The 21,126-nt window shown below is 36.0% G+C and overlaps 1 protein-coding gene and 1 long non-coding RNA gene across 3 annotated transcripts; one reads left to right on the top strand and one right to left on the bottom strand.

Moving 5' to 3' along the window:
* Nucleotides 1–1,477: 1,477 nt before the first annotated feature.
* Nucleotides 1,478–14,742, top strand: LOC138188458 (venom allergen 5.02). The gene is made up of 7 exons (XM_069130250.1): nt 1,478–1,946; nt 9,189–9,310; nt 9,677–9,758; nt 10,503–10,663; nt 11,413–11,513; nt 13,496–13,590; nt 14,611–14,742. The coding sequence occupies exons 1-7, from the start codon at nt 1,841–1,843 to the stop codon at nt 14,655–14,657; spliced, it is 714 nt and encodes a 237-aa protein (XP_068986351.1). The 5' UTR covers nt 1,478–1,840; the 3' UTR covers nt 14,658–14,742.
* LOC138188461 (uncharacterized) lies at nt 2,824–21,120 on the bottom strand. Of its 2 annotated transcripts, XR_011175506.1 has the most exons (10): nt 20,688–20,766; nt 20,315–20,420; nt 19,461–19,941; nt 19,303–19,380; nt 17,705–17,938; nt 16,820–17,548; nt 16,631–16,722; nt 14,504–16,477; nt 4,450–4,782; nt 2,824–3,740 (listed from the first exon to the last, which is right to left on the bottom strand). It is a non-coding gene; the product is annotated as an uncharacterized LOC138188461 (long non-coding RNA). The 2 variants fall into 2 exon arrangements; XR_011175505.1 differs by lacking the exons at nt 20,315–20,420; nt 20,688–20,766 and adding an exon at nt 20,783–21,120 and having other exon boundaries at nt 2,829–3,740; nt 19,461–19,548.
* Nucleotides 21,121–21,126: the final 6 nt, after the last annotated feature.

Here is a 21,126-nt window from a genome sequence, read left to right as displayed (position 1 = left end):
TAACAGCGTTGACGATAAAAGGCAAAACTAACGCTATTCATCGAAATGTCTGAAAACGTAGCTTTCGAATACGCGCTGTTCTTCAACTCACCGATTCAATTAGACAGCTGGAAATAATCACTGCGTTTGTAGGGGAGCACGGCATCCTTTCGGAAATTTCAAACTTGTCTATCTTCACTTGCGGATGTATCAACTGGAAAGCGAATCAGTGGAGACGTTGTTAATCCTACGATACGTAGACGTGAGCTGCAACGACAATTGTAGAAACACGTTCTCCGCGTGTATGTTGGTTAGTTTAGTAGAAAAGTTGATGGGAAAAATTCAGTCTGCTGGAAAAATGATAAATTCTGCAAGTGAATGTCGCAGGAAGAAATTCGCTGTTTTAATAGCGACGTTTAGCCACTTCAGAGCTGACATAAACATAACCCAAATCCTGACGTAACTCAGGTATAATCGAATCCTGGATCACACCTGACAGTGATATAATCCTTGCCCAAGTCAGATTTAATAAAAACGTGAGCAAAATCCTGATTTGACTAAAGCGTCACCCAAAGCTAACTGAAGTCTACAGCTCGTGCATAACTCAAATCTAATCCAAACCTATCTCAAGCTTCTACTTTTTGGTCTAACTGCAGCCTGGATGGAATGTAACTTGAATCTCGGTCGACTAAGAAAATGCATCGATTACACGTGAAATTATTCAACGATCGAGACGAGGAGATTACATTTTTAAAATTTATTACTTGAGAACAGCACGATTTGTCCGAGTGTGTGTTAAATCACGTGTGCCGAGCCGCAGACTCGTGAGAGGGAAAATCCGATAATCCTGAATGGCATAGCTGAACTTGAATGGTAAAAAGCATTTTGTCGTTACTGTTTTTCATCCTTATCTCTAATTGTAAGTCCACGCATAAAGATAGCATTGGACGCAAGCATAAGTTTCCAGCGCTTATTCAATGATCATACATAGACTCGTAAGTGTGCTGAGAGCGAGTGGTGAATAATTGTTTATAGCTGCCATATCGGTTCGTAAAGCTGAGAGCTATAAACTGAACTAGACCTAGACCTAGACCTAGACCTAACTCTCGTAGAACGTAACGTAGACTCAGATCTAGAAGTACACATAGATCCAATTGCTAATCCTGTTCTCTCGATCTTGCCATTTCCGGTTGAATTTTATTTTTCCAGCGTTAAAAAATATCTCAAATTTGAAGAAAATATGGGAACATTCTTATCGGTACGTATCCTTGCTCGTTTCAATTGCGTGATGAAATATTGTCTTAAAACATTCCGAATGTTTTTCGTTTGCTAAAATGAAAGCCGAATTGAAAGGTAAAAATTCGATGATCGTGTAGCATGGTTAAACCTGACATTGACCTTAAGTCGAATGGAATCGAAATCTGACTGGCTTTGATCCTACCTTTCTAATACCCGCTTGACTGATATTTAATTCTCTACGACTGAAAATTGTCAGGATATTGTTAATCTTCTGCCGATCTGTTAAACAAAAAGCTGCTCTCTCGATGGCCTTGAAACCAGTCACCCTGACCTATGCAACCGGTCCCCACCATGTAAACTGGTAGCGCGAACAATTACACGGTCCAAGCCATGAGACAGGTGAATATAAAGGCAGTCGCACGACCGTGCTAAGCTATTAGTCCGTCTGCTTCCGACGACCGGTTCTCACCGGTCAATCGGCCGATTTTATAGTTCGATTGACTTATGTTCACGTATTTAAGCCAACCATACGCATTTTATCGACTTACGCATCAATTTTCGTTGTGCAACGCGGGAAAATCCGAATTGTCTGCTGCCGGACGCGAGTTAGCAATTGAAGAAGATGATGCTCGATAGAAATGCCAGGCAACTGACGTTGATCTTGACCGTGGTCTCCGTGGCCTCCGCCAACAATCTGTGGCCATCGTGCTCCGGAAAAACTATGATGAGTAAGTGATTATAATTCAGATTTTATTAGTGGTAGTGAATCGATAAAGATTTTATTGCATGTTATGTTAAAAATGGAATTATGAAAATTTGAGAATTGGAGCGTATATATATAATCAAGCGATGTAGAAGTCAGAGTAATTGGAAATTGGGACGTGGAAAGTCAGGGAAAATGAGGATTAGAAATTGAGAAAAGGGAAAATTGGAAACATTGACATGAGAAAATGGGAAATTATGGCATATATAGTTACGTAATGTGGAATTAAGAGTAATTGGAAATTGGGGTATGGAAAGTCAGGGAAAATGAAAATTAGAAATTCAGGAAAGGGAAAATTGGAAGCTTGACATGAGGAAATGGGAAATTGAAGAAATTGGGACATATATGATTAAGTAAAATGGAAATCAGAGCAATTGGAAATTAGGATATGTAAAATTAGGGAAATTGAAAATCAGGCATAAAAAAAATTCAGGATTAGGAGATTAGAAGAGTTAGAGCGTTATAGAAATTGAACATTAGAAAATGAGATTAGGAAAATTAGAAACTCGACACGGAAGTAATAAAAGAAATTCGAACTTGGCGAATTAACAAAACTAGAAATTTAGGGCTAGAAAATTAACGGAAACTGTACATTAGGGAATAAAAAATTAAGAAAATTGTAAATAAGAAAAATTAATAGGAAATCAGAAGATGGAAAACTCTAAATCAACGAATGGCCCGTTAAAGAAATTAGAAATTAGAGAGCTTGCAGAGAAAAATTAGACAAAGTGCAAATTAATTAAATTTTCAAAATTAATCATATTAATTTAACGATTGATAATTAATTATGTGAGAAAAATCAGAAAAATACGAAATAAAAGAAGCAACGAATCTTTGGTAGCCGAGAGCAATGAGAATTAACATAAAAGACCACAAAATTCCAAAATCTTCTATAGAAAAGAATTAGCCATTCTATCGTTAGAGAAAAAAATCTGGAACAATCAACGTCCCAGTGGTCACGAAATAATTTCTTCACTCTATGCTCGTTTAACCACAGAGGTTTGCGTAAGGGTCGAAGAATTCGCTCCGGAAAGCGTCGGCTCGATCTTTGCATTTGCCTCTGTTCCACAGTTTTAACGCTTTGTTCGTGGCACGTGGATTTCTAGTGCAGGTGATTCATCTCGTCGAGAAGCACGATTTGAATAATCGCCACGGAACCGTGTACCGTGATTTCCAGTTCGTCTAACGCTCTTCAACAAGCGCGATAAGAACGTGACTAGGCATAAGCAACTTTTAAGTATCCTTAACTCTCGTCTAGCTATAATTAAGTCATTTCAAGCTCCAGTCATGAAATGCAACTATACGCTGCATTTTTAACGCTTCATCTAAGTTTTCAATACGATTTTATTTTTAATTTATCTCCAATTGTTGATTCGGGAATGTTCGTTCCATTTATACGGCCAAACTGAAGCGTGTGATTTTTCCTTTACGTGTATCGTTTCCAATCAACGTACGCATCGTTCCTTTCTATGACTTTTCGCCATTATTGTGGCAACTTCATTATTCCATCGGCGTAGAATTGCTTAGTCTTGCGAGGAAAAGAAACGTACCAATTCGTTTTTGCAATCTTCCAAAGAAGGCAAGTTCTCATTGTTGAAGTATTTTTCTAACGAGCGAAATAAGCGATGATCTGAGCGTGCAAGATCAGGAGAATATGGTAGATGGGGTAGAACGTGCCATCCAAATTGCACCAATTCTTGTCCTCTGACGATGGACACGTGGTGGTCTTGCGTTGCCTTGGTGAACCGTGCTTCAACTCCTTTGAACAGATCAACAGAGAACAAGTTACTTTATTGTTCAATTTAATATAATCATCGATATAATTTCATTATATTTCTCTAATATAGTTTTGATAATTTGATATATACAGTAACGGACGAAAGAAAGTTTAAAATTGATACACTATGAATTTTGGTAACTTTCGCTATACTAACAATTTTTTATTATATTGGTAACGGTCATTGTAATGAAATATTTTTGCCTATACCTCGAAAACTAAGGTCAAGCGACGATAACACGTATAGGGAAAAGTTATTCAGAATCGTGTCCCTGACCGCGTATTTCAAGGTCATCGAAATTGGTGTGGAGTACCATTTGTAAATTATTATTATTATATTATTATAATTATTATTATCGTATACGTGTACGTATCTAATTCAATGTTCGGATATTATCGTAGAGTGGCTATATATCTCACAAAATTAAACAATTGCACGAAGCCGGTAAATTGTATTTACGTTGCATCGTTCTAACAACCATTTTGTTGGAAATGAGTAATTGTCCGGTGATTTATGGACAGAGCATGTATATTTACGATACTGGACAGTTAAACGACCGAATTAATTTCCGATTGGTTCTGGCAGATAACGATACCATTCGACAAGAACCGATAAATTCGTTTCTTCGACCTCTTTTCCATTTTTCAACGTTTCTTCTTTTTTTCCTCTGGCCGCGTAATTGTTCCGCACCTTGGGCATTTTAAATGTTCTCAAAGCAGGGATCCTCCAATTACCGCGGAAAAAGCAAGTTCCTTTGTTCGTGCGATGCGTCAAGCGCACCGCTCGGTCTCCGTTGAATAACAGTTTCCAGTCGGCAATTAGTCAAGTTCGTTCAACGATCGCGTATCTCGTTCCGCTCGTGAATATTCCCATTGAGAACGAGCATCGGGAAACTGTGCACCGAATTCGAAATTTCGCGGAGATGCGCCGTGCTCTTTTCCTTCCCTTGCCCTCAATTCCAACGACTCGTTTCCGGTCCGGTCGGGACGCTGCCCCACAGCCTCTATTGTTTCGATTAAAAAGCTGCAATATGAGAACGATTTTATTTGCCAAGAAAAATTCGATAGAAAATAGAAGAAGGAGAGAAAGCAAAGAGAAGAATATTATTTCGGTCGTGGGGATATTTATCTAGGGGAAAGAGAAAGGAGGGGTGTCAAAAAGTGGCAAAGTTGAGAAAGGCTTTGGATGGTAAGAAAGAAAGGTTCGAGAGAAAATACACGAAATAGCGACGAAACGAACGTTATATTTGTCATAGGGATATTTATTTATCTAGAGAAAAATGAAGGATAATGAAAAAGTACCAAATTTGTCCGCTCTCAGGCATCCAATTTTTAATAAGGCATCGCGCTATAGTTTTTAAGATAGAAAAGTACTTATGGCAAATGCGACGGGAAAGCTGTAAAAAATGTAGAGAGAAAGAGGGAATTTAAAAAATTGTTCTTCTAATAACGAAGATTTAAAATTGAAGGGAAAAGACAACAAAGTCGCGGGAAGAATCGGTATTGCAAGAGTAATTATCGACTGAGACGGTCGAGTGATCGGGCAGGCCTTCCCTTGAAGGAATGGAAATAACTGGGAAACTTTGAATGGAGGCCAGCAGCCAGGGACTATTTATTTAACAAGCTGGCAAGTCCATTCCCACGAAATCCATTTAACCAGGCGCTACGACAAGAGAATGGAGTTAGCAGGTGTCGGTCGAATCGTTACGTACCAGCCAAGCCCTGCTCATTTCCGCTGCAAAAAGAAACCAACCCGCGCCCAGTGCTGCCAACTGATCCGCCGTCGCGCTAGATCGTTTTTTATTTTATTTCTACCGATTTTACGTAATAATACTAGAATCTCGTCGTTTCTATAGCTCTGATCGTGTGACGTGGGTATTCTAATTAAATGTCAATCAAATATTAAATAGAACGGTAAAGGAAATCAATTTTTAGTGACAAAATGACTGAAAATTATGAAACAATTAATCGTTTATACGGATTAACTTTCGGATGGAAAACTTTCATTGATATAAATATATCATTAAATATATTATATAATATATATTATATAATATAATTATATTATATGAATATGTTATGTGATATCATATGACATATATATATCTATCGTTGCGTATTGTTTCTTTGTTCTTTTCGTTTTCTAGTAACTTTGATGCTCTCCAACGACGAAAACGCGGAAAATTGGAGGAAATGGAAACAAAGAAAATTATTTTAATTTCCGTGGTAACCTGATGTTGTACAGCGAACGTGCCACTATTCGAAATTTCAATAATTTCAGGTCGTTACGGCAAAGCCGAGAATATATGACTCGTCGTAAAAAAGGAAACGTGTCTATTAAGAGGCGAAATTAGCCGAATATTTGCTCGGTAAAAATGGCGGGAAAATCGACGGCACAGTTTCGAAATGTAATCTGTGAGCGACACGACAGTTAACAAATAGAAAAAACACGTGCTAGATATAGAATTAATTTCGTAATCTCATTTTCGGATAACAATAGGCGTAGGTATCTATGAAACGTTAATTCTTTAGTTCGGGTCACATCGAAATTTAAATTCCGATATTTTTACTTATCCTAAAATAATTAAAAATAAGTATAAAATAACATGAAAGTAGAAACAACTATTTACTCAAAATTACATGGTGTCATTTAAAATATATTCGTATTATACGAAACAAAGAATTAGCACAAAAAAGTAGCTTCCAAAAGTTAACAAAAGTAAACCATTTCGTTTTCATAACTAAGAGAAATATGTTTATCACAATAATCAATAGCAATCGGACTGCTCATTTCGAACGTAGCGTGTAAGTCCATTTTCCTTTGTTCTAAGCTATTCGCACTTCCACGAGTCGAAAAATCCTGATAAATCACGAACTAAAAATACATTGAAAATTTCGATACTCGAAGATTTCGTACGTTCCAAAATTTCAACATCGCAAAATCAGAGACAGCACACGCGCTTACTCGAATGAAAGATACAAAGCACGACAGGTGGCTGTACTTAAAAATTCTCATTACGTACCGTTTTATACGGGGATATCCCCCAATTCCCCAACCATGTTACAGCGAATCCGTGTCGTAAGAGTAACCATTTGCACGGCGGATAGGTGTATTTAAAAAAAGAGAAAGAAAAGGAGGAGGGGGACGAATTGAAACGTTAAACAAAATTCATGTAAAGTCCCGTTGTTTTTATTGCCGGAAGTATCGAACAAATTCGCCGTAATTAAACAGACAAGGGAGAGATAAAGGTGGAAAAAGAGGGACAGAAGAAGCAAAGTAACTTTATTGCTCCGGTTTTCGTCCAGCTGTGCGCCGACCTAGCTTCATGAATAATTCAGCTCGTACATTATTTACGGGGAGAAAATTGGAATCTATTACATTTCGATAGAACGGCGAACATCGATTCGACGGTAAAAATACCGTATTCAGCCGTGCGAGCAGCCACGAGATTCGATTACATTTGCGAATTAAAGCAGTTGCCGGTTAATTACGGGAAATCCGTAAATTTGTGGGCGCGCGCGTGCAATAAACGCCAAGATGCTCCGCGAATTGTTATTCAAAACGAACGACTCGTGCTGAACTCTCGTTCACGCATCACCGGCGAATTACGATATTTCGGATTTTGCGAATTTCTCATTCCGCCTACGAATATTTTCATTTAAAATTCCAATACGCCAGATAGCGAAACGCTACATTTACGTTCGACCCATTCTATGTCGAGTACTACTATAATTTAATAACTATAACGTTGATGGAAATTCCAAGCTTTATACAAAGACGAGCAGAACGTACCGAAGATGCAAAGAATGCAGGATGGCGCGTAATTCGTGGTACAAATGGGGCTGCAGAATAAAACGAAACTCGATAATAACAAAATTGCGTGGCAGGCGTAGTTTTTGAAAAAATCGAATTTGAAAATTTGCGAAGTATGCGTAAATTTGCTCAATTCCCAGCTAGAGAGGAGATTATTCAGATCGATAGAAAGTTATTCTACGCGTGAAAATAAGTCGAATACGTAGAATATAATGTTTTCGTTTTAAATTTCATTTTCGAGAAAAACGAATTTGAAAATTTATTTAATACGCGCATATCGGGCTATTTCTTGACTAAAATATATTCAAATCTATATCTGCCTATTTTTCCCCCCCTCTATTCTTTCCCTTAAACAATGGAATTTTATACTTCGTTCTCGACTTATTTTCGAATGTAACATAACCTCTGTCGATTCTGTCTATTCCTGTCCAACCAGCTATCGATCAAATTCGCGAATACTTCACAAATTTTTAAGCTCGAATTTCCCCCCAAAAAAATGATGCCTTCAACGCAATTTTATTATTCTCGATTTTTGCCATAGAGTCTCCTTGACCCTATTTGCATCATGAATTACGGATCACCCTGTACAAAATAAGCAAAGTACGGTACTCTTTGCCATGTTTAATGGATAAACCAAATTTTTTATCCAGGTTCTAGTTTCTAAATTATATTTTAAAAGATAGAAATTTGCATAAATATCCGTACAACGCTAGATATACTTTTTGAATAACCTGATACTAATCAGTAAAACGAGAAAGTAAGGCGAGGAAGTGACTAAAAATTGTCCAGAACTGCAAGAAGAAAATTCGATTGCCGATTCGCGTCCCAGTGGGATAGAAATTTGCATTCCTCGTCTTCGTAGAGGAGCTAAAAGTTATTAGGCGAAAGAATACGGTAGTAGGAAAGTTGTCTGTCGAAAGACAGAGGGAACATCGTTAAAGCAAATTCCTGGAAAGTTTTCCGGCACGTTGGCTAATCCAGCTGGCCAAGAAAATGGACGAAAGACTGAGCGGGAAAAAAAAGAGACGAATTTCAACAAGGCGATAGAATCCCTTACATTAACGTTACGTTTGAATAATTGCACAAAACGTTTGAAACAGCCTGTACGTGTTGAAAAGAATACTAAAACGATCAATCGAAGTGTTGAAAGTTCGAATTCTTAATTGGAATCTACCAGAGAATGTTCATATTATTGTTTGAACGTTGCTTTGCATCATTCTGGACAATCTCTAACTATTCTCCAAAGATTCTATTCGCGTTAGATTATCTGTAGACTGCCCAGAGGGTAGGAGAACTTACCAGTCTTAACTAATATCCAGAACAATCTAGTTCGTAATTCAGTTAGTACCTGTTGCTACAGGATTAGAGATTCCTTCAAGCTAATAAGATTAAGTTAAAAGATTCAGTTTTTGGTGGGGCCTTACGGACCATCTCACGCGCCGTAACATAAATGAAAAAAGAGCCGAAGATTTTTCCAATCTTCCTTTTGTATATGAACAAATGTAAAACAAAAACCAGTTGCAATCTCTTTAGAAATACTTTGTCACTATTTTACAGTAATATGTAGATTGGTGCATATAGTGGATCTACTTGATTGCCTATGGATTTATTTATAGGATCCACAGACTTATCCTGCGAGGAGAAACAGACTATCTTAGACGAGCATAATCGTTTGAGACAACTAGTGGCTCTGGGCCAGATCAATGGACAGCCCAGTGCTGCCAATATGAGAGAAATGGTAAGAAATAAAGCTATTTAAACTTCCCGCCTTTTTATCTTCTTGCAAAGAACTACTATATGTACATAACCTACAATAGATCAACTGCAGATTTTTATTCATTTATGAGAATTTTAATGCAAGAATGCGCAGAATACACGTAATATATTAAAATATATAAAATATCCAAAGTATAGTGCCCCTTGTGATATTTGGCAAGTGAAACAAATCAGTGCTCAGGTCCTACTTCTTCAGTTACATTCATAACAATACGAATTTGCATAAATATCCGCTGCCTAGTAATCGATTACTGTAATTGCCTTCTTAAACGATTTTACGAGAGTTCGATTTGGAAATTTGTTACTAGAAGATAGGGACTCTTTTCAGATCTGGGACGACGAATTGGCTGCCATGGCGCAAAGGTGGACGAATCGGTGCGCTGAGATCCACGACGATCTCAGGAATGTTCGTAAGTAGATCTACAACTACTTGTAACCCCTTTAATTAGCAGGACGCTACTTTTGAGTCACTCTGTAGATCAACGCTGTGCTGTGCAGCGTTTGCATGAAAAGGGCATCCGCATGAGACAAGTCACGTGATCACAATTGATCAACAGCACACTTAACAATTCGAAGCATCTGATAAAGCTATAATAGAGATCCCTTTATACGAATTTCATTTATCAAAAACAAATTTTAATTAGTGACCAGTTGATTGAATTCCAACCCATTGAATCCGCTTATTCGAATATGAACTCTTGGTTTATTTGAACGAGAAATGACAAGCTGTCTGACAACTCGGTAACTTCTTGTTATATAATAATCATAAAATCTTCTAAGATCAAGTTTTATTAAAAATAGGAAATATCCTCTGGCGTTTAAACTTCTAAAGAACATACATACAAACACATATTGTATATGTTCTTGCGTATTTCGATTCGGCTAACTTTTACGATCAATGGGCCCCCTTATAAATGTTAGACTTTTCGTGTACCTTCTTCGTAACACAAATTCAGAGAGAAATCGGGAGATCCAAAGGAGATTTTCTTTCCCTTTCACGACATTATTAACGTGGCCTGAACAGCGATGATCCACGCAACGTAGAACAATCGATAAATTAGTGAACCAAGAAATCAGCCGACATAGAGTACGATCCTCTGTCGGTCCACAGTGAAACAGACTATCGATCATGATTAACGACGATCGATCTGCAGGCAGGTTCTCTGTGGGACAAAATATGGCTCGAGCATGGACAACGAGGCCCCCGGGACCGTACGACGACCAGCCAAACTGGCGCCAGATGATCAACGGCTGGTTCGACGAGGTACATCACTATCAAACAGGCTATAGCGATGCCACCGGCCATTACACTCAGGTTAGTTGTCCTTGCTGCTCTTAGATGTCCTATCCGATCCCTTGAAACCATTATAGTAGGTCACTATACTGTGATTTCACCGAGCAAAAGTGAGTCCCAGGAAACTATTACGGGAGGCCATTATAGTACACTATAGCTATGGTACGTTAAATGGAAATGAAATTTCTGAGAGAATCTAACGTCAACGAAGAGAATTTTTAAGATATTCTAAGTAGCCGATGGCTCGGTTGTAATGGAAGATGCCTTGGCAATGATGATTTTCTAAAAATTCTAAATTTTATTCAAACCACAAACCATTAAGTTCAAAATGGGACAACTATTAGTTGGAAAAAATGAAAGCACCTGTAGCACCAATAACGCACTAATGTAATTCACAAATTAAATAAACATAAAACAAAATAAATAAATGATTAAAATGTAATCGCGGAAAGATGAAACAAAAGCTTGTCTGGTATAATGTTCCAAAAACTGAAAGAACCTGTAGCACAAGTGAGATACTACTCTAATCTAACTCACAGACAGCAAAGTAAACAAATGAAGGAATAAAATGTGATCACAGAGACGAAACAAAAGTTTGTCTAGCATAATAATTTAAAAAATTGAAAGAACCTGTAACGCCAGCAAGGTAATAGGAAGCATCAAGGGAAAGCATTCGAGAAATTCGTGAAAAATATTCTAGGAGACCTTAGACCTTAGGCAAAAAATCTCGAGTATGCAAAGGGATGAAGCAGGTTTTAAATTACTTGCAGCTTGTCTGGGGTGACACATATCTGGTGGGCTGTGGCTACTCCTTCTATTACGATCCTGCCCGGGGCTACACCAAGAACTACGTCTGTAACTATGGGCCCAGGTGAGAATTCTATTTCCCCTATTTCCTTTGGCCAATCGCTTTCATTCGATATTTGAGCGCAAATTTTCAACGAGCAAGACCCAGAAAGAAAACTCTTTTGAAATTCGAGATCTGATTCGGCCTATTCTCGCCGCTTCAATTGTTATCAATCAATAACAAAGCCAATCCTTCTCCAATATTCGATTTTTATGTAACAATGTATCCCGACAGTAGAAGCAAGAATTACGACAGATGGAAGCAGTATCATAAACAACAATCTATACCCTGAATTATCGTCGAGTAAAAATTGATTGGTTCTACTAGAAAAATGACCTTTGTCGAAGCTGGTTCTCATTAAAATCTAGCTTGTCCGCTGAAGATTTTCAGCAAGATAGTCTTTATATGAATTTCAATCGTCACAAGTATCATTTCAGTAACTTCATACTTTAATCAGTTATAATAACAAACGAACGCTATTTTATATAATTATTTTTAAATATAATATCGAGCACTATATTTTATACATACATTTTTATACGTTATACATAGAGCACTATTCTATGAAAAATAGGAATAAATTGACTTTTACCACAATGATTCTCAGCCAGCCATATTAAGATGATTTAATCTAATAACAGAAACGAAGGAGAAGAGTATTAATAATTTTTTTGGATAAAAATATTAAAATTATTAAAGAATATTAAATTTTATTAATTAAAAAGATCCAGTGCAAAAAAGGCTATTCCAAAAAAATTGGATAAAGATTGGAATCTATCGATGGAAAATTATTTATTTCCCTCTGGTGGAAAGAAACATCAATTGACAGAGATCGTATTTGTTATGGGTTAATTTTTAACCGAGTTGAGAGTGTAAGAAAGGAACGAAAATGGAAGTTGGTCCCGATATTCCTCGAGGAAATAGTCGGAGGATTCTAAACGAAACGCCACGCGTATTCAATCCTACCATAAATTTCCTTGCTTCTCGAGTATTTCCCGTCGATCGGCAGCTTATTACTGTCAACAAATTGAACGCGCCTGTACCGCCTTTTTCCACTGTGAAAAGGCCTCCTCGAATACGCAATTTTCTCGAATCTGTGGTTCGATTGAATTTTTAGAAAAAACCTTTAATACATTCCTAAAATGCTTCAGATTTCCTCGATTGACGTATGAGCAAATCTTTTCAGTCTTCTGAATTTTTTTTCTTTTTTTTTTGAGAGTTCAACAAAAAAGAAAAGATTGAAAAGAGGAGAAATAGTTAAAACTGTATGATAATCGATGGAAATAATGACGAAACAGTTGCTTACTGCACAAATATCCTATGTCCGTCTTCAGCATTATCGAGAAAAGCAAATAGACAAGTAAAAGAAATAAACAAACGTTTCAATGAATTCGATTATATAGCATTGGTTGCAAATTGTACATTGATCCCTTTTAGGAACATAAAGTGACAAAGATAGATCAGAAAATAGTTCTTGAAGATATTTCTATACAGATAGTACACTTATAGTACAGTACAGTACAATACAGTATAGTATACTAAATACAATAAACGAAAGTATTATATTTGACAACTTCATCAAGTAGGTATAAATGTGATTCTCATACAGCTACTTAAAGAGACAGTGAAGAACAGAATTTGTTACATACAGAAACAGCAAATTTCAGAAAAGGTGGACATAGAACATTTGTACAGTAAGCCAACGATATCTGAATATTTCTTCTCAAAGCTCAAAGTTTACACTTCTATGCCTCGAGTTCGAGTAGCTTATGGAAAACTATCTTCTTCAACTCACTTCTATATAACGGCTCTTCCTAACTAATGACTCTGATAAATCTCACGATCCTAATAATTCTCTGTAAGTCTCCGTAACTGTAACTTTCTATAATTCTCCGTAGGTCTGTACAACTCTAATAGCACTTTGTAAACAATTTATGACAATTTGAAGAAGCTTCAGGCGACCAGTCATATCCGTCTTTCTTCTAACGTTTTATTTTACATTGCAGCGGGAACGTGATCGGCTTTGAACCGTATCAATCGGGCCAGCCTGCCTGTGGCAATTACGGGATGCTTTATTCAAATCGATACGCTGGCCTTTGTTGTGAGTTTCACGTAATAATTACTGTCCAGTTATCGCGATTAATTTCAGAACGAAGGAAACGACTATTTTTAATAGTAATTAATTCAGCGTTAATCTTGCAGAGGTCTTAGTCATACTGAAACTATGTAGTTGTGTATTTAGATCATAGTTAGTAGATCATAGTGACACTATGTAGTTGTGTACTGTGTGGACCTTTACGCGTATTTATATTTCTACGGACGTATTTAACAAAAATTTCATTTCTCTACTGAATATTATAATAAGCACCGCGTTGGATAGTTCATATATTTTTTAACGTTACATGCATTTCGTAGATTTTTGCATCGTTGAATTGCCCAGAAATGCATAAACATTCGCAGTCTGTTAATACGTAGCGACTTTAAAGCCACGTAGTAATGTCAACCCTTGCATGAAGAAAGCTATGTAAATACGTCGGAGACATTTACCTTTACTAAAACAACAAATTTGTAATTATTAGATAAAACATTCTTATCCCCTTGCGACGCGAACATTAGATAAAAGATAAAATTAACACCGAATTGAGTAAAGCGATTACAATTTGTTGATCAAAGAACGCATGAAATATTAGGTTGCACGAAAAGTTATTCTATCGAATTTATTGAATTAATTTATTAAATGTACGATCCATTTTATTCTATAAGAACAAGAGACTATTGTAGACAACTAGACAGACTAGACTCTTGTTCCAATAAAACAAAATGGATCATACATAATTCAATAAAATAATATAAAACAAAAAATGTTGTGCATCTATTGTTTCCTTATAAAACGAAAGAAACTTTTGGTACAACCTATAACATCGGTCACAAATAATATTAATATATTCCATACATAGAAATCTATTATATTCAATAAATGATAAACATGTGAAAAATCTTTGCAAACGATTTACCATGATAATAAGGAGAATGTTAGTATTTCTATTTAGATTTATATTTCTATTTAGATTCCTCTTCGATTTAGTATTTCTCCAATGAATTTATGTTGTCCTGTTTTCAGCTGCGGAACACTACTACTATCTGGGAGCATTGTGCAGTTATGGTTAATGATTTTCATATTCACATGCAGAAACAGACAAGTGATTCAATTGGTTTTTCAAGGACCACACGTCGTCGAAGCCGATCGATAGATTTTCTGATAGTTCTATCTGATTTGCTTGAATATTCTAGTCTCTAAAAAATAGTCCGTGATTGTAAAGACCAAAACTATAGAAAAGTTATTAGAATAATAAGTACTTACTAATCGTTCCGTGCGGTTTACCCAATGATTACGCGAGTTTCCGTTAACCCATTAAGCTGAAATTCGATCATCTCGTTGGCAGATCTGTTCTGTTACATAAAGCAAAATTAAACGAGGATCCATATTTGAAATATGCGAAAACCAAACGATTTCGTGTTTCACTGGAATGTAATAACGATTATTACGAATCACGTGTAATGCAACTTTGCGAAGTGACGATATATGTAACATCAATACGTAACGTTCCGGCAGGGTAATAGGATTTTGTAAATATTAATATCTCGTGGCCTCGATTCAACATTGAAAGAAGTGAAAAATTAAATCGTTGAAATTTGTAATCTTGTAAATGTTGAGAGTTTCGCGATAAAATTATTCGCGGAGCTTGAAATATGTATGGAAAGAATTAAAAATAAAATACAAATTGTAGAAGAATGTTGGAAAAAAAAGGAATTCGATCATTGATTTTAATTACAATCCTTCTATATTAAAAATATCTGCTTGTTGATCGTTAATCTTCTTCCTTGTATCGATGTTGTACGATCATGATAACATTGTTTTATAAAGACAAATTAAAAAGCACTATCCTAATCCATGTTCAACATCTTGCTACGAAAGAACGATAAAAGGAATAGAAAGATGGTAGATTTTTAAAGCTATAAAAAATATTCAGTCCTTCCACCAACGCAACGATTATGTTTCAATTATGAAATCAATAGTGGAATCATTTTTGGAATTTAAAATATGTATGAAAAAAATTGAAAATAGGATAAGAACTGTAAAATAATATTGAAAAACAGGGAGCTCGGTCATCGATGTTGATTGCAGTATAACTTTGTATTTTTTATATATATTTTTTTTTTACAACCTTTTAAACCATCAATGTTTCCTCTTTCGTAGTTAATCCACTCTTTTGCATTATCGACAGAATTATTTTTTTAATCCTTTGTTCCATGACTTTATTCAATGTCAATACTGTGTAAACATGGCACAAATATTTCGATAATAAATAAATTAAGAACTATCCTAATCCATGTTTAACACGGTGCTTCGAAAGAATAATAACACGAATAGAAAAATGGAAGATCTTAAAAGCGAAGATGAAAGGTGTGCGGAGTAGTCTTAGAAATAACCAGTCCTTCCACCAAAGCAACCTCGATTATGTTCCAATTTTTCGATTTCCGGTTCCTACCCATTTTAGCAAAATGTAATCTTCGCGATAGGATTTGAACATCTTCGGAATCAAACATTTTACGCGAACGAGAGTTGTGCACCATTCTAGCAAGTTTCTTCTCATTTGATACCTGCACTTCCTATGCATTTTGCATCGCGGTCGTTACGTGACTGCAACTGCAAACGCCGGGTATAAATATTTACGCGACCAGAAAGATACGGCGCTCGGGTTTTTTTCACAACCCATGCACGGCGATCATTCTTTTTTCCAAGCTGTCTCAATTAATTCAATTCGTTTCGAGCCGTTTAATTGTCGGTATAACATGGAAAAACGCGAGCCGGTTTCCTCTAGCTACAAAATATTCCAATTTAAAAAGCTGCCTCTGTAAATTTTGTAGCAGCTGCAGTTGTGAAATGCAGCAAACAATTGAATCGATGAATCGAAGAACAATACATCCTGGAAATCACATTTTGAGATATTTCAAAGACTATCTTTAGTTTCTTTCTTTTTGTGTGTGTATGTGTATTATCAATGTCATTGATTTTATAGCGTTGTTGCAATTTAAACACGGTCATGCTAAACGAGATAAACGTCCATATATCTGTCTACCTGTGCTTGAACATCGTTTATGAGTCTTTTATAATTAAAATGAATTTAATAATTGGACTTGCACCGTTCCTCGACTCAACAGAATTTTTAATCTGCAAATGAAACAAATTAATACAGTGGCAAAAAGTAGTAGTACCTGTTAACGTTAAAAGTAATTAAAATACAAATGATTTAATGCAATTTGATTACCAAAGTAAATTCAGCGTGATGTATAAAAGAATTAGTCGTCTTGTTGACGAGTCCGATTAGTAGTCTTCCAAAAACAAACTTCATAGAATGTCGATGCTTCGCTACAGATGTACTTCATCAATTTGGTCACATTTTCTATACTATTTTTACTCTCATTAAACCGGAGGGACTGTCCCAATCACAGACATTTATACTTCCAATTTTAAAAAATGGCTAATTTCGTACTTATATCGTTTTTCAACTCGCTAGTTCGATTTTACTATTTTCGCTCGTCTAATTGCAAAGGATTTAACTGATAACTTAGCTGATGCGGTCTGTTCCGACCAAATATATTACTGTTATTTTTCTTTGGAAACAATTTTTAAAGTTTCGAACGAAAATAAAAAGGATTAAAGAGAGAGAGAAGGCAAACAAATTTTCTGTTCGAACGTTGCATCGTGTTCGGACAGGAAGACCGCTGACACGTGAATATAAACAGGCGGAATTTCGTATATATCGCGTATAGAATTATCGTTTAATAAAACACAACAGTGAGATAAAGTGGCGGATTATACAGACGCAAAAATCGCGCAATAAAGTTTAATTCCCTTATTCGGGGACAGCGAAATCCCGGATATCCGAGCGGCAGGCTTTCCTTCGCAATTCTTTTTGATTTATTGTTAACCGTCTGTGGCCCGCCGTATTGTGCTATCCGGTTCCTGATTCACCAAGTTTAGCCTCGATTCTCTGCTATTTACATGTGCAAGAAACATGTATATTTAATTAGTTATTATGCTCGTCCAAATAAGTTAGACTTAAGAATAAGAATGTAATATTCGAACTTGATGTGGCTATGTATGCAACATAAAAAAAAGTATATTTTATAATCGCTGTACATGTGCGAACCTTGTACAAATGTCGCCTATGTGCTGTTGTTACGATTCTGTTATGGACACGTGCGGGCGGGACTATCGCAGCTTACGTCTCTGAATACCATAGTCTTCTCTATGACTTGTACGAGATAAGCTGACCGGATTGAGTATCACTGTGCGCCCCGCTGCTTAGGCTGACCTTCTTTTGTTTGTGAATGGAGGTTTGCTCGCGTGTAGGGTTTTTTGGCCGATTTTTAATTGTCAATAACTAAAAAACAAAGCCAAAAACGCAATTCTATTATTCGTGATTTTCATCTCATTTCGCCTTCAAAAATCATTCCTTAAATTTCCTGACACCTATAGCCGAACACACTGTATAGATCAACTAAAAAGTATAGACTAGTCGAGGTCCTCTGCTTCTATTATTTTCTCATTCCAAAGAAACCTTAATAGATAATAATTTAGCCTTCGGGCGACCATGACGGATTTGTCTTAACTTTATTATCCTAAATCTTAACCTTACTATCTGATTAATCAATTTATAAATTTTTGTTAATATAAGGATTTACATAAAGTTGGATAAACAAAAGAAATAACAATGGATGTTCAATTTTAAATAAAATTTTAAAACCAGTCATTTGATCGAGCCTGGTAAGGTTGATGTTAAACTCGTGTCCATCTCGCTAGAAAAATCGAACAAAAACTTTCTGTTAAACACAACAAAATGTAAGTTGTAGTTTCTCCGACGTTGGTGTCAACGACGAGATCTCTAGGAACTTTAACATCACGTCTAATGGCATAATTCCGAAAACGCATAGAACAGAAGCCCATATGGAACCTTAACAAAACATCTTCGTGACTATGAGCGTGTTGTGTTTGAATTACAGTTGTTACCACGCAAACTACTGCAATAACAGTTGGTAACCTGCAGGACAATGGCCCTGGGCATCGCTCTTCAACATGAAAGCCAAACACTGTTCAGTTGTGAAATACGGTCGATCAGGAGTCGAAGTTGTAATCCTACAAGAGGATCAGCGTTAATTGAGCGACATCGAAAAGTTGTAGGTAAATGGTCCGTGGAAAATGGTACGCACGAACAAAGCAGCAGAACGTTCTATTTATGAAGAGGTCTCACCCTCTTTTATGGTCAACGTTATATTCGTGAACTTTGTTAAAAAGAGAAAAAACGTATTAACAGACCCATTAACGATAAAGACGATTGCGCAATTGAGAGGAAGTTGACTCAACTTTCGGCCGGAATGAGAAACGTAAATGACAAGATAACGCTGGAACCAGTTCGACAGGGTCTGTTATAGCCCAGAGAATTTATTGCCACTCGTACGTACAGTGGCTAGCAAAAGTATTTATGTTAAATAAAGTGAATTTTCGTGCGTGTTATATAAAACGTTTTGAAATTTCATTAGCGCTATAATGACATGCCACTGTCAAGATTATATTGGCAAAATTTGGACTTTACCTGAAAATATATACAAAGTTACAAGGTACCTACTGCATGCTTTTATTCGATAAAAAAATTAATACACAATATGAATGGTAATCTTAGCCATATAATATTATTAAATATGATATCATCGAATATCGAGATTTAGAAATATTGCGAATGACGCTTACCTGTTTAAATGCCTCTGTCACCTTTGCCAGATGTACAGGATGTTCGGCTACAGGTGCCAGAAAATTTAAGGGCTGATTCTTGAAATCGAAATAATTTGTTTTTTAATTATTGACAATTAAAAGTCGGCAAATAAAAAGTGTATATTTGTACTAAATACCTTGCTACTTTTTTATACATTTCAAGAATCGTTTCAGGTTTTACCAATATCGTCATAATGGCTGGCTGTCGTTGCGGCGCTACTGAAACTTCAAAATGCATCGTATAACACACGTAACATGTTCATAAAAGTAGAGTCGATGAATATACGAATACTTTCGTCAGCCACTGTAGTTCTTCGATAGGCTGGCGACGAACATTCTACGTCTTTGAAACTCGAATTTTCGGTCGCTGTTAGTCTAAACGTATGCTAATTAGTCAAATGGATGCGCGTTCGTTGATTCAGAGAAGTTTACAGAACTGCACCGAGAGAGATTCTCCGTCTCTATCCTCGGCGAATATTCAAATCAGCCATAAACCAGTCGTGTATACGACGTGAATATACGTGGCATTTAAATTTTAATTCGACGCCAATTTGGTCCTCGGGAGCAGCAGTTGGCGAAAAGGTGAGGAACAGGATCGTTGACGATTACCTTTTTTCTCTGATCCAAATAAATAGTAGAGATATTTCATAAGAATAAAGATACTCATTTACGTAGTGGCGGACAAAAGAAAGTTTATAAAATAAGAAATATGAAAAGACATCATAATTTTACAAAATGTTTTTATATTTAGTAAAAGCAATAAATAGATTTGGATTTAGTGAAAGCAATTAAATACAAAATATTTAATAGGAGAGAGAATAAATATAATATATACCACAGGCTGGATGACTGTTAATTATACGGTAATAAATTTTTAGTGTAAAAGTTACGACAATTCATAGCGTATCAAGTTATTAACTTTCTTTCATCGACTACCGTAATGGTGAAATTAACTGATTTGATTAACGATACAATGAAATCAAAAATTTACGATATCGTTGTTCAAGAGGGCAGGGGGAGGGGAATCTTTCTGTTGCATGACAAAAATAACCTAACCCCAAATCAAGCGAAAATTTTCACACAAAAGATTGTCTGTTCTAAAAAGGAATAAAGAAACATTTATCAAGCGAGAAAATTAATTCCGAGTGTTTCTTAAACAGAACTCAAATTTTATTTATGGATAAATAAAAACTTAATCGTCGATATAATGTCCATCACTTGCCTAAGTTATGTGAAATTACGTAAATGCAGACGGCGTTTTTTTTTCTAAATTGCTATATGAATAAAAAAAAAGGATATTTATATTTAAAATATTTAAAAATTACCCGCCCATTTTAGTGATTATTTTTGGCTTAAATATTTACCCATTTCATATCAGTTTTAACGAAATGTCATCTACGTTTACATGGATCCACCGTGTATCGAATAATAGAAATTATGTTAATGATTTGAAGCTTACGTCACAGCAAAATTTGAATACTCCTCGAAAAGGTGGCGAATTAATTTACAAGCCAAATAATTATCAGAGATGAGCAAAACTAAAAAGTTATCGAATTAATGTACTAACATAACGTATGGTTTCTTGAGTCTCTTATAATCAACTGTTATTATCAGAGGAGAAAATGGATGGATTAAATCTGATCGGAAATTCAATCTCACCCACGATACAATCGAAACCTCGATAACAGTATCGTAAACTCGAGTGTCGTTTAATCGATTCGCGATTGACGCGCTCCTACCTCGAGGATCAAATTTCCCTATAAACGTCCGTCTGCTAGTGACATGCGTATATTCGACGAATTG

This window comes from Bombus flavifrons, chromosome 16, assembly GCF_040668555.2.
Source record: "Bombus flavifrons isolate JBK064 chromosome 16, iyBomFlav1_principal, whole genome shotgun sequence".
Lineage (NCBI taxonomy): Eukaryota > Metazoa > Arthropoda > Insecta > Hymenoptera > Apidae > Bombus > Bombus flavifrons.
Note: the sequence above shows the minus strand (reverse complement) of the source record. Positions and strands in the feature narration are given on the sequence as shown.

Bases quoted from the DNA above. Each gene is read 5' to 3' on its own strand.
- LOC138188458 (XM_069130250.1), top strand. From the start codon at position 1,841: ATGATGCTCGATAGAAATGCCAGGCAACTGACGTTGATCTTGACCGTG. The intron at 9,311-9,676 runs GTAAGAAATAAA...GACTCTTTTCAG, and splicing joins CTGCCAATATGAGAGAAATG to ATCTGGGACGACGAATTGGC. The intron at 9,759-10,502 runs GTAAGTAGATCT...ATCGATCTGCAG, and splicing joins CGACGATCTCAGGAATGTTC to GCAGGTTCTCTGTGGGACAA.